Source organism: Bubalus kerabau, chromosome 2, assembly GCF_029407905.1.
Source record: "Bubalus kerabau isolate K-KA32 ecotype Philippines breed swamp buffalo chromosome 2, PCC_UOA_SB_1v2, whole genome shotgun sequence".
NCBI classification, from domain to species: Eukaryota; Metazoa; Chordata; class Mammalia; order Artiodactyla; family Bovidae; genus Bubalus; species Bubalus kerabau.
Window position 1 is genome coordinate 140,784,764 of NC_073625.1, and position 12,598 is coordinate 140,797,361.

General features: G+C 37.8%; 1 protein-coding gene across 1 annotated transcript in view; it reads left to right on the top strand.

The window, feature by feature from the left end:
- The window catches only part of SPATA16 (spermatogenesis associated 16), a 245,846-nt gene that overhangs the window by 180,613 nt on the left and 52,635 nt on the right, over positions 1 to 12,598 (top strand). The window contains 1 exon segment of the mRNA XM_055569023.1: positions 94 to 241. Within this exon segment, the coding sequence (XP_055424998.1) occupies positions 94 to 241 (148 nt within the window).

Below are 12,598 nucleotides of genomic sequence, written 5' to 3' on the forward strand. Positions count from 1 at the left end.
TTAAATCATCCATAAAGGTAATTATATTTTTTTTTACATTCTTAAAGTCATATATTGTTATTGATGCCAAATGGGTTATTTGCTTTCTCTTAGGCCATGATTGAGGAAGCCATCACCAGAGCGGAATCTTTCTCAGTTATGTACACACCATTTGCAACAAAAATCAGAGCTGATAAAATAGAAAAAGTAAAAGAAGTTTTCACAAAAATTCATCCTGCATATGTGGAATTTATCTACACAGGTAAGAATCAGTATCTTCAAAGCATCAACTGATGCTTTATTTTCATAAAAAACAAATATAGGGATGTTTCTGATTTTTGTTATTTCTGTTTTAAGGATTTTTTTTATTATTATTAATCTGTTGAGTTGAAAGGCTATGGTTTTTCCAGTGGTCATGTATGGATGTGAGAGTTGGACTGTGAAAAAAGCTTAGCACCGAAGAATTGATGCTTTTGAACTGTGGTGTTGGAGAAGACTCTTGAGAGTCCCTTGGACTGCAAGGAGATCCAACCAGTCCATCCTAAAGGAGATCAGTCCTGGGTGATCATTGGAAGGACTGATGCTGAGGCCGAAACTCCAATACTTTGGCCACTTCATTCGAAGAGTTGACTCATTGGAAAAGACCCCGAAGCTGGGAGGGATTAGGGGCAGGAGGAGAAGGGGACGACAGAGGATGAGATGGCTGGATGGCATCACCGACTCGATGCACACGAGTTTGAGTGAGCTCCGGAAGTTGGTGATGGACAGGGAGGCCTGGCATGCTGCAATTCATGGGGTCACAAAGAGTCGGACACGACTGAGCAACTGAACTCAACTGAACTGAGTTGAAATAGAAAGTTATTTCTAGGTTTTATGTAGAGCTAGCCTTATAGGTCTAGTGTAATATCTCTTGTGTCATCGGTCATGTTTCTTTTTTTAAGAGGAGAGGTAACACTTAGAAACTCTAAGATTAAAAAAAAAAAAAATGAAGGAGTAACTTGTGTAAAATGTCACCTTTTTTCATATCCTTCATCAGTAAACTAGGTGATTCTAGTATTTTCCTGAAGAAGAATTTTTTTCTCTAGTCCCTTCTCTTTCTATTTTCCTTGCTCCATCTATCTCATACCTCAAATGCACCTCTTTTTTTTTTTTTTTTTTTTTTTAATGTTCTTCAGCCACTGGTATCCAAAGGAGATCTGGATAGTCAAGTGTATACAAAGAACACAACACTTGTAGTGTTCCGTTTTGCTCTTTTTGTCTCTGGAAGCCAATTGCTTTTATTCATTCAATACTTTCTACCATGTTCCAAATGTTATTCTAAATTAAGAATTTTCTTGTATTAAAGTAAGAGCCAATCCCTAATGGAGATAGAAATATCTAGTTATCTAAGATACTAAGAGTTGTCAAAAGCTTTTGTTATTGCCATTTTACTGTCTTTAAATCATTGACTCAAAACAATATTAAAGACCATTTTTTTACTTCCAAAATTAAAAGCCTATCAACAATGACTAACATGCTAAGCAAAATCTCTAAGTACGTACACCTAATATTGTAACTTCCTGTTAAGCCCCCTGCATTCCTTTTGCTAGGGTTTTGGAGTCAAATCACTGATTTATATGATTAATAACATACTCCATTAGTGATCACTTTTAAGGTGCCAGCTACTCACCATTCATTATCTTTTGTTACTCTCATAACTCAAGTGACTAAGATGATTCTCATGTAGAAATGAGAACGGTAACCAGAAGAAACAAAGTTTTTCCAAAGATACGCAGAAAACCACCACATCAGTGGCAGCAAGCCTTGGATTTGAATCCATGTCGTCACATGGACATGGATTGTACCCCATCGTTGGGGTACCTTATTTCCATCTGATAGAAGCCAAGATGGGACGAAAGCATTAACTCTAGGTCCTGTGGAATCTGTTTCTTCCACAATGCCTCAAGCTCTTCAGAAAAAAAAGATATTTTAAAAATATAACCAGTAAAATCTTAAGGAACAAAGAAAATTTGAAGGCATAGAAAGAGAAGAAATCACACACTATAATGACCACTGATGCTGATTTACTTAATTTGAGCATTTTTAAGAGAGTAGATAAAAATATTTCAGAACTCACAATTTTTGCTAATTGTTATAAATCACTTATCTTTTTCTTATGGATATCTTCAGAGGGCTTTGGGGAGGAAAAGAGTGAAATCAAGAGCACACACAAGTTATGTCAATCTAGTATCATGGAAAATTAATAAGATTCAGTTATTTCCACATCTGCTCTCAGATCCATTGGTAATGAAGAGAGATTCATTGTGAAGATCACCGATTTGCCAATTTCTCTACTGGTAGAATAAATTTAGTTATATTTAACCTACTTCACAGAGAAGTTATGAAGATTAATTAATACTTAGGAAGCACTGTTGCCACTGAAGATTTAAAAACAATAATAACATTAATGAGCCAGATTCATGTCTCATGTGACTCCATCAAACTTGTTATCAAGATGAATTATGATTTGTTGGCAAGGCGATTCATGCTAAAGAATCTTATACTATGAAAGAGAAGATAATTATAAGTTAGTGATGATTGTTTCTATTATTTTATAATTACTAATTGCTGGATTGTGACAGTGCTGTATGAGGACAGAGAGAGAAAAGACGCAGTCTCTGAAGGAGAAAGGGAGGTAGAGAAGGCAATCTTGAATTTTAAATTTCATAAGGACTGGTTGGGTTCTTTGCTCTGTATGATGGGTACTTTGGGTTAACAGACTATTACATTGATGACATGCATTATTTGCCTCTGTTGCACTGATTAAAGGGTCTCTCCAAAGCTATTGCTGGAATGACGGTGAAACCACTATTGCTAACTGTATGTGCAAGTCTTAGTGGCATCTCTTCTTTCCCCCTCAAGTAATTCCAAGGTGAGGAAGAGAGGAGGTCAAATGTGGTCTTTAGCTTCTGTATATTTCTCACAAGAGGTGCAGAGTGATGATTTGGGCAGGTATCAGTAGCTAAAGGCAGTAGCTAGACAAGGAGTCGTACAAAGAAAGATAGGGCCTAGAAGAACAATGGTTTGTTGTGGCGAGCATGCTCAGCCACGACTGATTCTTTGCAACCCTATGGACTGTAGCCCACCACGCTCCTCTGTCCATGAGATTCTTCAGGCTAAAATACTGGAATGGGTTGCCATGCCCTCCTTCAGAGGTCTTCCCAACCCAAGAATCTAATCTATGTCTCCTGTATTTTGGTGGATTCTTTACCTGCTGAGCCATCAGGGAAGCCCAGAAGCCTGAGGGCATGTGAGGAAAGAGTCCTCTTCCAAAGTCTGGTGCAGGCTGGCACAGCTGCTGATTACATGGCTAGTGCAACTTGAGACAGTTCTGTTAGTTTGAGCAGGACCTGATGGAGTCACTTATATGACCTAGGTAGTGCTACAATATACCTGACTTTAGTCATTTATACTTCAGGGTGAAAGTTGGGCTGTATTTTTCCTCTCTTCTGAAGACTATTTCAATTAAAACCTAAGCTCAAATTATGGAATTGAAGGCTGATTCTAATTAAAAGAATGGTGGAGGAGAAAACAGATGAAAGAGCAGTTTGGGAATAGAAGTCCTTGCCACCAAAAGTGGCAAGGTTCAGTGAGGTTGGTGACTCAATAACAGACAGTGTTTGAATATGGGTAGAAATAATTTATGCCACTCGCAGGCCTGACCCATAAACTTCTGCCATATAGAATTCTCTCTCCCTTGCTACTGACTGAGTGGGTAGAACTGCAGAACTAAAGAAGCTACAAGGCAAAAGAAGCTTGGATCCCTGAATGACCATATGGAAGGCAACCCACTGAATACCTACACAAATTAAAAAAAAAAAAAATTCTTTCGTCTCAGATCACTGAGATTTGGAGGTTCTCTGTTAAATCAGGTGACTTAACTCTAACAGACTACCTTACAACATAACTAGTAGATGGTTTCCTACTCCATCTACAGTGTACACAATAAATTCATGTGAACTCAATGGAGAAAGGATAAACATCCCCCCATGTGCAGTCAAACTCACCCTCAGTAACATCTAGTTTGTGTACATTCCTTTCTACCTCCCACTCACTCATCCTTCCTTGAACAACTACAGGTGGATGTTCTCATACATATGTGTTTGTACCCACTCAAAGAAAGGGAACATTTCAGGAGAGACACAGATGCCCCACAGGAGACAGAACACAATTACACAGTTTGCATTCCAGCAGGAAAAACTGAGATCACAAGTAGGAGTTTTAGAAGTCATCTAAGTCAACAGTCAACAGATGAAGGTCATAAAAATCTGTACCTTGAAGATCTTGGATGAAAAGTCCACCTATCAAAGTTCTACAGTATAAGTAGGTATTATCATTAAAACTTGGAGACTAATACATTTAGCTCTCCCAGCAGAGGCTGGCAGACAAACCTCCTACTCAGAAACTCTGCCCAACTCCAGGTCACCTTCAGCAAGCATACACAGTATTGAGTTCATTACTCTGTGGTCATGTGACAATGCTGTGATCCCAGTAATAGCCGGCAGAGGTGATGGTGATAAGCAAGAAGAGTATTCGTGATAGAGATCCCCCAGGCAGTGTGTTCTTTCTAGCTAACCCCTAATTCACAGTCACCCTTATCAGGGATTTTCACATGAAAAATAAATTGCAAAGGGAAAAAACTGTAAAAAACTCATTTTGAAATTCATAGAGGTCTAAATAGTTTTAATATTTTATTAAATAGACCAACTAAATTAGTGATTTATTATGAGAAAAACTCACTTCACCCTCAGAGCTGTGCTTAGTTGCTCAGTTATGTCTGACTCTTGGCAATCCCATGGATTGTAGCCTGCCAGGCTCCCCTGTCCTTGGAATTCTCCAGGCAAGAATACTCGAGTAGGATGCCATGTCCTCCAGGGGATCTTCCCAACTCAAAGATTGAACCCAGGTCTCCCACATTGCAGGCGGATTCTTTACTGACTGAGCCACCAAGGAAGCCTCTCTCAGTGGCAGTCACTAAGACCATATTTATATTGCCCTTATAACCTCTACAAGACTGATAAGGGAGGGTCAAAATTCAAATCTGCCTCATTGGACAACCAGGCTTATATATCCTCAGGAATTCACTGTGCATTCTTTGCTATGTGGGGAATGTGGTAAGACCTACCAAAATCTTAAAGCTATATTATAATAGAGTTATATTGTACTACATCTCATGGAGGAAAAAAATTACTGAATTTTAGCAGTGTAGCTATCCATTTTTCTTATTTAAGGAAAAATCTAATTTGATTGATGCAGAGTAGTCAGCATATATAAAACAAATAATAATTCACTAACCCTAGATTTATTATGTTTTCATTTATAAAGATTTTGCTTGAGATTTTTATTCATATATTCCAATGAAATAATGCAATTCTTTATAGTTCTTATTCTTGCATGGTTATATTTTAATAATAATAAAGTAATACAATAAGCATATCCTGTCTCCACTTGATGAAAATATCAAGATTTATTTGCTAAATAAATAAATATTCAGTAATGGATCTGTGCTTAGTAATGTTTAATAGAAAAGTTTTCTGGATCAGATATCAATTACTTTAACACTTAGGTGGATAGAGTCATATTTTGTCTTTCCAATGTAATTTAGTTCCCAAGAGTAAATATGTATGTTCAGAGGAATAATATGTTGTTTTAAAATAGACCTTTAAAAATTGCTTTTCACTGAAATTTATAACCTTGTTCTTGTTCAGTCATCATTTACCAGTAAGGATAATAGTCTTATGCTCTCTAAAATGTGAAGTTAAAATTCCTTATTTTATTCTTTCTTCTTCTATAATTTTAGCATGATCAAGAACTTCCAAAATTAAACTATTTTCCTCCTCTTTCTAACTCACTTTATCAAATGGAAAAGTTTATAGAACTAAAGAGTCTACATCTCCAATATTATTATGAAAGTGTTACAGCTAGGTTGGTTATAAAGATAAATAATCTCATGTTTGTACCACAAGAATTCTTTGTAGAAATAGAGAATCATTCCCAAAGTAAAGAAATTCCTCATATACAGGGCTAAAGTCTCTGTTCTTAAAATATTAAACTGTTGGTCTTCCCAATGGGAAGAGTGGTGTTCCAGCACTATTCTATCTAATGAGAGTAAACACTTCTCAGTGAGCACCCACTTAGCCTTCACAGTAGCAGGTTACAACATTGTTCACCTCTGGTCTCCATCATCTACTGTCTCTTGCCTTCTATGATTACATTTCTCCTGGACCTCTCTGAAAGTGTAATGCATCCTGCTTAATGTGTTTTCTTATGGGACCTGACTGAAGACAAACAATGTTTCATTTCAAGAAATACCAGTCAGTAATTCAAAAATAAATGGAAGTAATGTAAGTTTTTACTCTAGCCTCTTAAGAAAAACCAATGTGTTGGGGCAAGGTGCTGTGGTTGGAATGAGATACATGGCAGAAAGCAGATGTGAGAGGTATTTTATCCATCATGCTCAGAGAAAACTTGTAATGTACACATGCACACACTTACATGGCAGCTTCCCGCCAAGTCTCTTTTCCCACTCTAAGCTCTCCAAATACACTCCCCAAGTTCATTCCTTCATGAACAGAGTAATCCCTTTCTCATATCAATCTTGGCAGCCTTAACAGTTTCTCAGGCTCTTATCCATCACCAGTTACCTCAGTCTACATTAAAAAAAAAACAAGCTCCATAATAATTTCAAAATAAACTGAGCTCATTTCAGTAGGTAAAGGAGCAGTGAGGTAAATATTCATGTTAAGATTTTATTTTTCCTGAAACACTTACTTATGTTGTCTAATCTAGCCACTCTGTAATATCATAGTTAATCATTAGGCACTGCTATCTAATGAATCATGCATCTGAGCATTAAAATCCCTAAAGACTGAACTCTCAATTATGTAAAACAATGTCTCTGTGTTCTTAATTTTAAACTCTACAAATCGGTTGTGTGCAGAATTGGAAATTTCTATTTTGCAGTATTATCCTTTTTTTTTTCTTCAGTTTTACATATTTGGCATTCAGGTCCTATTTACTTATGCTTTAATACTTGGCTCAGTTACCTTACGCCTTTTAGGCAGGAGCTTTTCTTGATGATCTTGTGATCCAGAGATAATCACTGCTTTTCACACTTAAAATAGAGCCCCATCCAAGTTATTTGTTATTCTTTTTTTTTTTTTTAATTTACTTTTTGGCCATGCCACATTGGCATGTGGGGTCTTAGTTACTGGACAAGGGATTGAACCCAGGCCCTCTACATTAGAAGCGCAATTTTTTAACCACTGGACCACCAGGAAAGTCCCCTCAGCCAAGTTATTCATCTTTTCTCATTTATTATTTAAATCATTTTTATTGTGAAATATCACAGACATTTAAATTTACACAAAACAAATGCTCAGCTAAACTAATTATTATGGAATAAATAAAGTAAAAAAAAAAAAACATTGCTAGCTCTCCAGGTATCCTCTACTGGCCTCTGAAAAATCCCCAACCATTCCCTACCTCCTACCAACATAAACACTGTCCTCACCTGGAAGTCACTGTGCTCCATAATCTAAGGAGTCATGTATTCATATATTCTGAAAAATTCATATATTCTTAAAAACTGTCAACATTAAAAAAAATACTAATCCTTACTCCTTGCTATTCTTTCATTGAAGAATTTTAGCTGGACATTTGTTACCTCTATTCATCCAATTTTCCGTTATCACTGAAGCCGTTCCTTGTATTTTCTATTTCTTTGTCTCTCTATGCCATCCATTTTGAATCTGAATGAGTGTTAGTCATTCAGTCATGTCCCATTTTTTGGAACCCCATGGACTGTAAATGTTAATCCAATTCAGAACTCTCTTTTAATTTCATTTTAGCTGTAACAGGTAATGATAATCAAGACTGTACATTTTGCTTTTCTTTTGCTAGTTTGTATTCCTTAATGCATTCAGTGAATCAGCTCCCCAGGCATTGGGTTCATCGCTACAATGGGTAACTCTTATCTTTAGTAACTGATCACAGCACAGCTGCAGTCGCACACCACGAGTGGCCACCCAGGAATCAAAGACTTCTCACCCTCCACTCTTTTATCCTTTTTCTTCCCAAACCACATGTTTCCATGAGCCAAAACCATTTTAGCAAATCTCACTTCTGACCCCAAATATAGGATTGCTTTTTCCTCACAACACTTTTGACACCAAATATGTGGGTGTTTTCTGTACCACTGCTCTAACTCTCAGCCACCAACTGGGCTTTTAATAATTCAACTTTGGTACTAACTATCCAGAGTTAGTACAGACCTCACAGATTAAGGGATCTATCCTACAACACTGCCCCCCCCCAGCTTCAGATGCCAGGGTTCCCACCACCCCCAATTTAGGTCTTATAATTTTCCAGGATGACTCATAGTACTCAGGAAGTGCTTTACTTACTATTACTAGTTTATCATAAAGGATACAACTCAAAAACAGCCAAACTGAAGAGATATTGGGTTTTCCAAAAAGTTCATCTGGGTTTTTTTGGTAACATCGTATGGAAAAACATAGGGCAAAGTAAGGTATGTAGAGGTGTGTATGTGTGTGTGTTCAGGGAGCTCCCAAGCTCTCTCTGGATGCACCACTCTCCCAGTACCTCACTGAACTGCACTAACCCAGAAGCTCTCTGAACCCCATCATCTGGGGGGTTTATGGAGGTTTCATCATGATTGGTTTAATCATTGGCCACTGGTGATTAACTCAATCTCCAGCCTGTCTCCCCAGAGCATGAAGAATGAGGCTGAAAGTTCCATGTTTCCAATCAAGGCTTGGTCTTTCTTGAGACTAGCCCCCATCCTGGCATATGCTCTCTGGGGTCTGCCAAGAGTCACCTCATTAGAACAAAAGACACTCCTATTATCCGTTACCACTCAGGAAATTCCAAGCATCATAGAAGCTCTATGCCAGAAACTGGGGACAAAGACCAACTATTTTTCTATGATACCCCACCATCTCTCACTGACTGTAGATAGTAACATGCGTATGTTATTTACTCTTGGGTGCAATCCACTATTCAGTGTGGCTTTACATATGAGAATCCAGTAGAGTTTGGGTTGACTTTGTTTCCTCCCAGGGATTTCTTTTGATTTTTCCAAACACTAGAGAGTCCTACCAATGAGAGAGCCTTTGAGATTTCCTGGGTATCTAGGTATAGTATAAATTCAAACCTTATCCCATGTCTAGAGTTAAAATTTTCAAAGAAGGGGAAAAATAATCCTACTCCAGGCCCCAGAAATTCAGGGCGTTATAGCGACAATATGTTATTTCACTAACTGTGAATCTAACAAATATTGAAGGAAATAATATCTTTCCTGTTTGTCTCAAATCTACTTTGTTAGGGATGGAATTAAGGAACTTCCCCAGAATAAATACAATACAGCTGATTAAACATAAAACTTCAGAAACAATAAGAATTTCAAGTGAAATAAAAATAAACTACATATAAAAATCTTATGTAGTTATTAATGTTTTCACATTTTACAAATGGGTTATGAGAGGAAACATACAAAGATTGGTTTGGAGAAGTAGCCCAGCAGCCTAAAGGGAAAATTAGGAATGAAAACCAATTTTTTTCACTTGCATCTACAGCTCTGACATTATAACGAAGGTCAAAAGGAAAATACAATTTTTTATACAAAGATTCGTTATACATACAGCTTTCTCACACATCAAATGCAAAAATCAAAATACACTATGCTTTTAAAAGTGGAAACTTTTATTATTTATAGGGGGGCAATAATGATAAGTTAGCTGCAAAAGCTGCTGCCTTTTGCTATTTTCTTGCTGATGTGAATTTGTGGATAACTTCCAAGACAGAGGTATCGGTATTAAAAGAAGTACAAGATAAAGCTCAGAAAATGATTGGGAAAGAAGTAGTGACAAAGTGCTGGCATTATGAAGGGACTGGAGAAACTAAACTCTGAAACTGAGCACTAAAAGGAAGTCATATAAAACTGACATGGTCCCATCTCACAGTGAACAACTGGGACCTTTAGAAATGAGATTTTGCTCTAACCCAAAATGTCAGAACATTTTGTTATGGACAAAGGGCAGAGAAATGACATAGACACTGGAAAATAGAGAGGAAATGAAACTTAGGGAAAGGTGATAAGAGAACCTTGGCAAATTTGCGTATTTCTAAAAAAGTTTTAAAGTCTCTATGACTTTTCTTTTTTCCAAATTGCTTTAAAAAGTTCATCCACAATCTGTTGACTGTGGCTATGTTGAGGTGTCCAACAGAAAATATTGATGATGGTGGTATCTGTGCTTTCTACTTTATGTCCAGAGAGCTCAAATTTTATTTTACAGATATGTAGCTTCATGAAAATAAGCAGTCCCTCCTACATAGAGATGAGTCAGCTGATCTATACTCAATAGTTCACATTTTTGCAGGTGCTTTTCTGGTGCTTCTGACAGTTTCACTTAGCCAGATTCTCCATATATCCAATCTTCTTAGTGACGAAGAGTCCACGTTTCCCAGAGAACAAGCTGCATCAAGAGCGCAACCTGAATAAGAAACTAATTCTTCCATCTCAGCAGAGCTGGTCTGTTCATTTGAGCACCAACTACCCTGAGTTATCTAATACAGATTATTTTACCTCACTTACCCTTTGTAAATTGACAAGAAACCACTTAATGTTTAGGGAAAATGAAAAAAATTGTGTGATATTCTTTTCTAAATTTCAGATAAGTTTGGTTCTGTCGCTCAGTCAGGTCCAGCTCTTTGCGACCCCATGGACTGCAGCACACCAGGCCTCCCTGTCCATCACCAACTCCCGGAGTTTACCCAAACTCATGTCCATTGAGTCAGTGATGCCATCCAAACATTTCATCCTCTGTCATCCCCTTCTCCTCCTGCCTTCAATCTTTCCCACCATCAGGGTCTTTTCCAATGAGTCACTTCTTTGCATCAGGTGGCCAAAGTACTGGAGCTTCAGCATCAGTCCTTCCAATGAATATTCAGGACTGATTTCCCTTAGGATGGACTGGTTTGATCTTCTTGCAGTCCAAGGGACTCTCAGGAGTCTTCTCCAACTCCACAGTTAAAAAGCATTAATTCTTCAGTGCTCTGCTTTCTTTATGGTCCACCTCTCACATCCATACATGACTACTGGAAAAATCACAGCTTTGACTAGATGGATCTTTGTTGGCAAAGTAACGTCTCTGCTTTTTAATATGCTGTCTATGTTTGTCATAGCTTTTCTTCCAAGGAGTAAGCGTCTTTTAATTTCATGGCTGCAGTCACAGTCCGAAGTGATTTTGGAGCCCAAGAAAAATGTTTGTCACTGTTTCCGTTGTTTCCCCAACTATTTGCCATGAAGTGATGGGACCAGATGCCATGATCTTCATTTTTTGAATATTGAGTTTTAAGCCAGCTTTTTAACTCTCCTCTTTGACTTTCATCAAAAGGCACTTTAGTTCCTCTTCACTTTCTGCCATAAGGGTGGTGTCATCTGCATATCTGAGGTTATTGATATTTCTCCCGGCAATCTTGATTCCAGCTTGTGTTTCATCCAGCTCAGCATTTCTCATGATGTACTCTGCATAGAAGTTAAATAAGCAGGGTGACAATACTTGATGTACTTCTTTCCTGATTTGGAACCAGTCTGTTGTTCCATGTCCAGTTCTAACTGTTGCTTCTTGACCTGCCTATAGATTTCTCAGGAGGCAGGACAGGTGGTCTGGTATTCCCAACTTGAAGAATTTTCCATATTTGTTGTGATCCACACAGTCAAAGGCTTTAGCATAGTCAATGAAGCAGAAATTGATGTTTTTCTGGAACTCTCTTGCTTTTTCCATGATCCAGCGGATGTTGGCAATTTGATCTCTGGTTCCTCTGCCTTTTCTGAATCCAGCTTGAATATCTGGAATTTCTCAGTTCACGTATTGTTGAAGCTTAGCTTGGAGAATTTTGAGCATTTTGTTGATGTATGAGATGAGTGCAACTGTGTAGCAGTTTGAACATTCTTTGGCATTGCCTTTCTTTGGGATTGGAATGAAAACTGATCTTTTCCAGTCCTGTGGCCACCACTGAGTGTTCCAATCTGCTGGCATATTGAGTGCAACACTTTAACAGCATCACCTTTAGGATTTGAAATAGCTCAGCTGGAATTCCATTACCTCCACTAGCTTTGTTCGTAGGGATGCTTCCTAAAGCCCAATTGACTTTGCATTCCAGGATGTCTGGCTCTAGGTGAGTGATCGCACCATTGTGACAGAGAAATAAATCCTATCTCAGAAGCTCTGAACATCTAATTAGCCTTGATTTTTTTGAAGTTCTATTCTTACTGGACCATTAAAAATACAGGATTAAGAAAAGTGTTTTGTTTTTTTTTTTTAGATTCAATTCAAGTATTGACTGAGCACCTACTAGGTGCTTGGAGCATGAAGATATCTTGACAATGTTATCTTCAAGAGGATTAAAACTTATTGGAGTGATGAGACATAACCCCATTAAACATGAGGAGATGCACTCTGGAATGAAGAGTCTAGGTGTTCTTTAAGAGTTTGGGAGGAGGTTCTGAAGTACTTGTGGCTCAGACGGTAAAGCGTCTGCCTGCAACGCGGGAGAC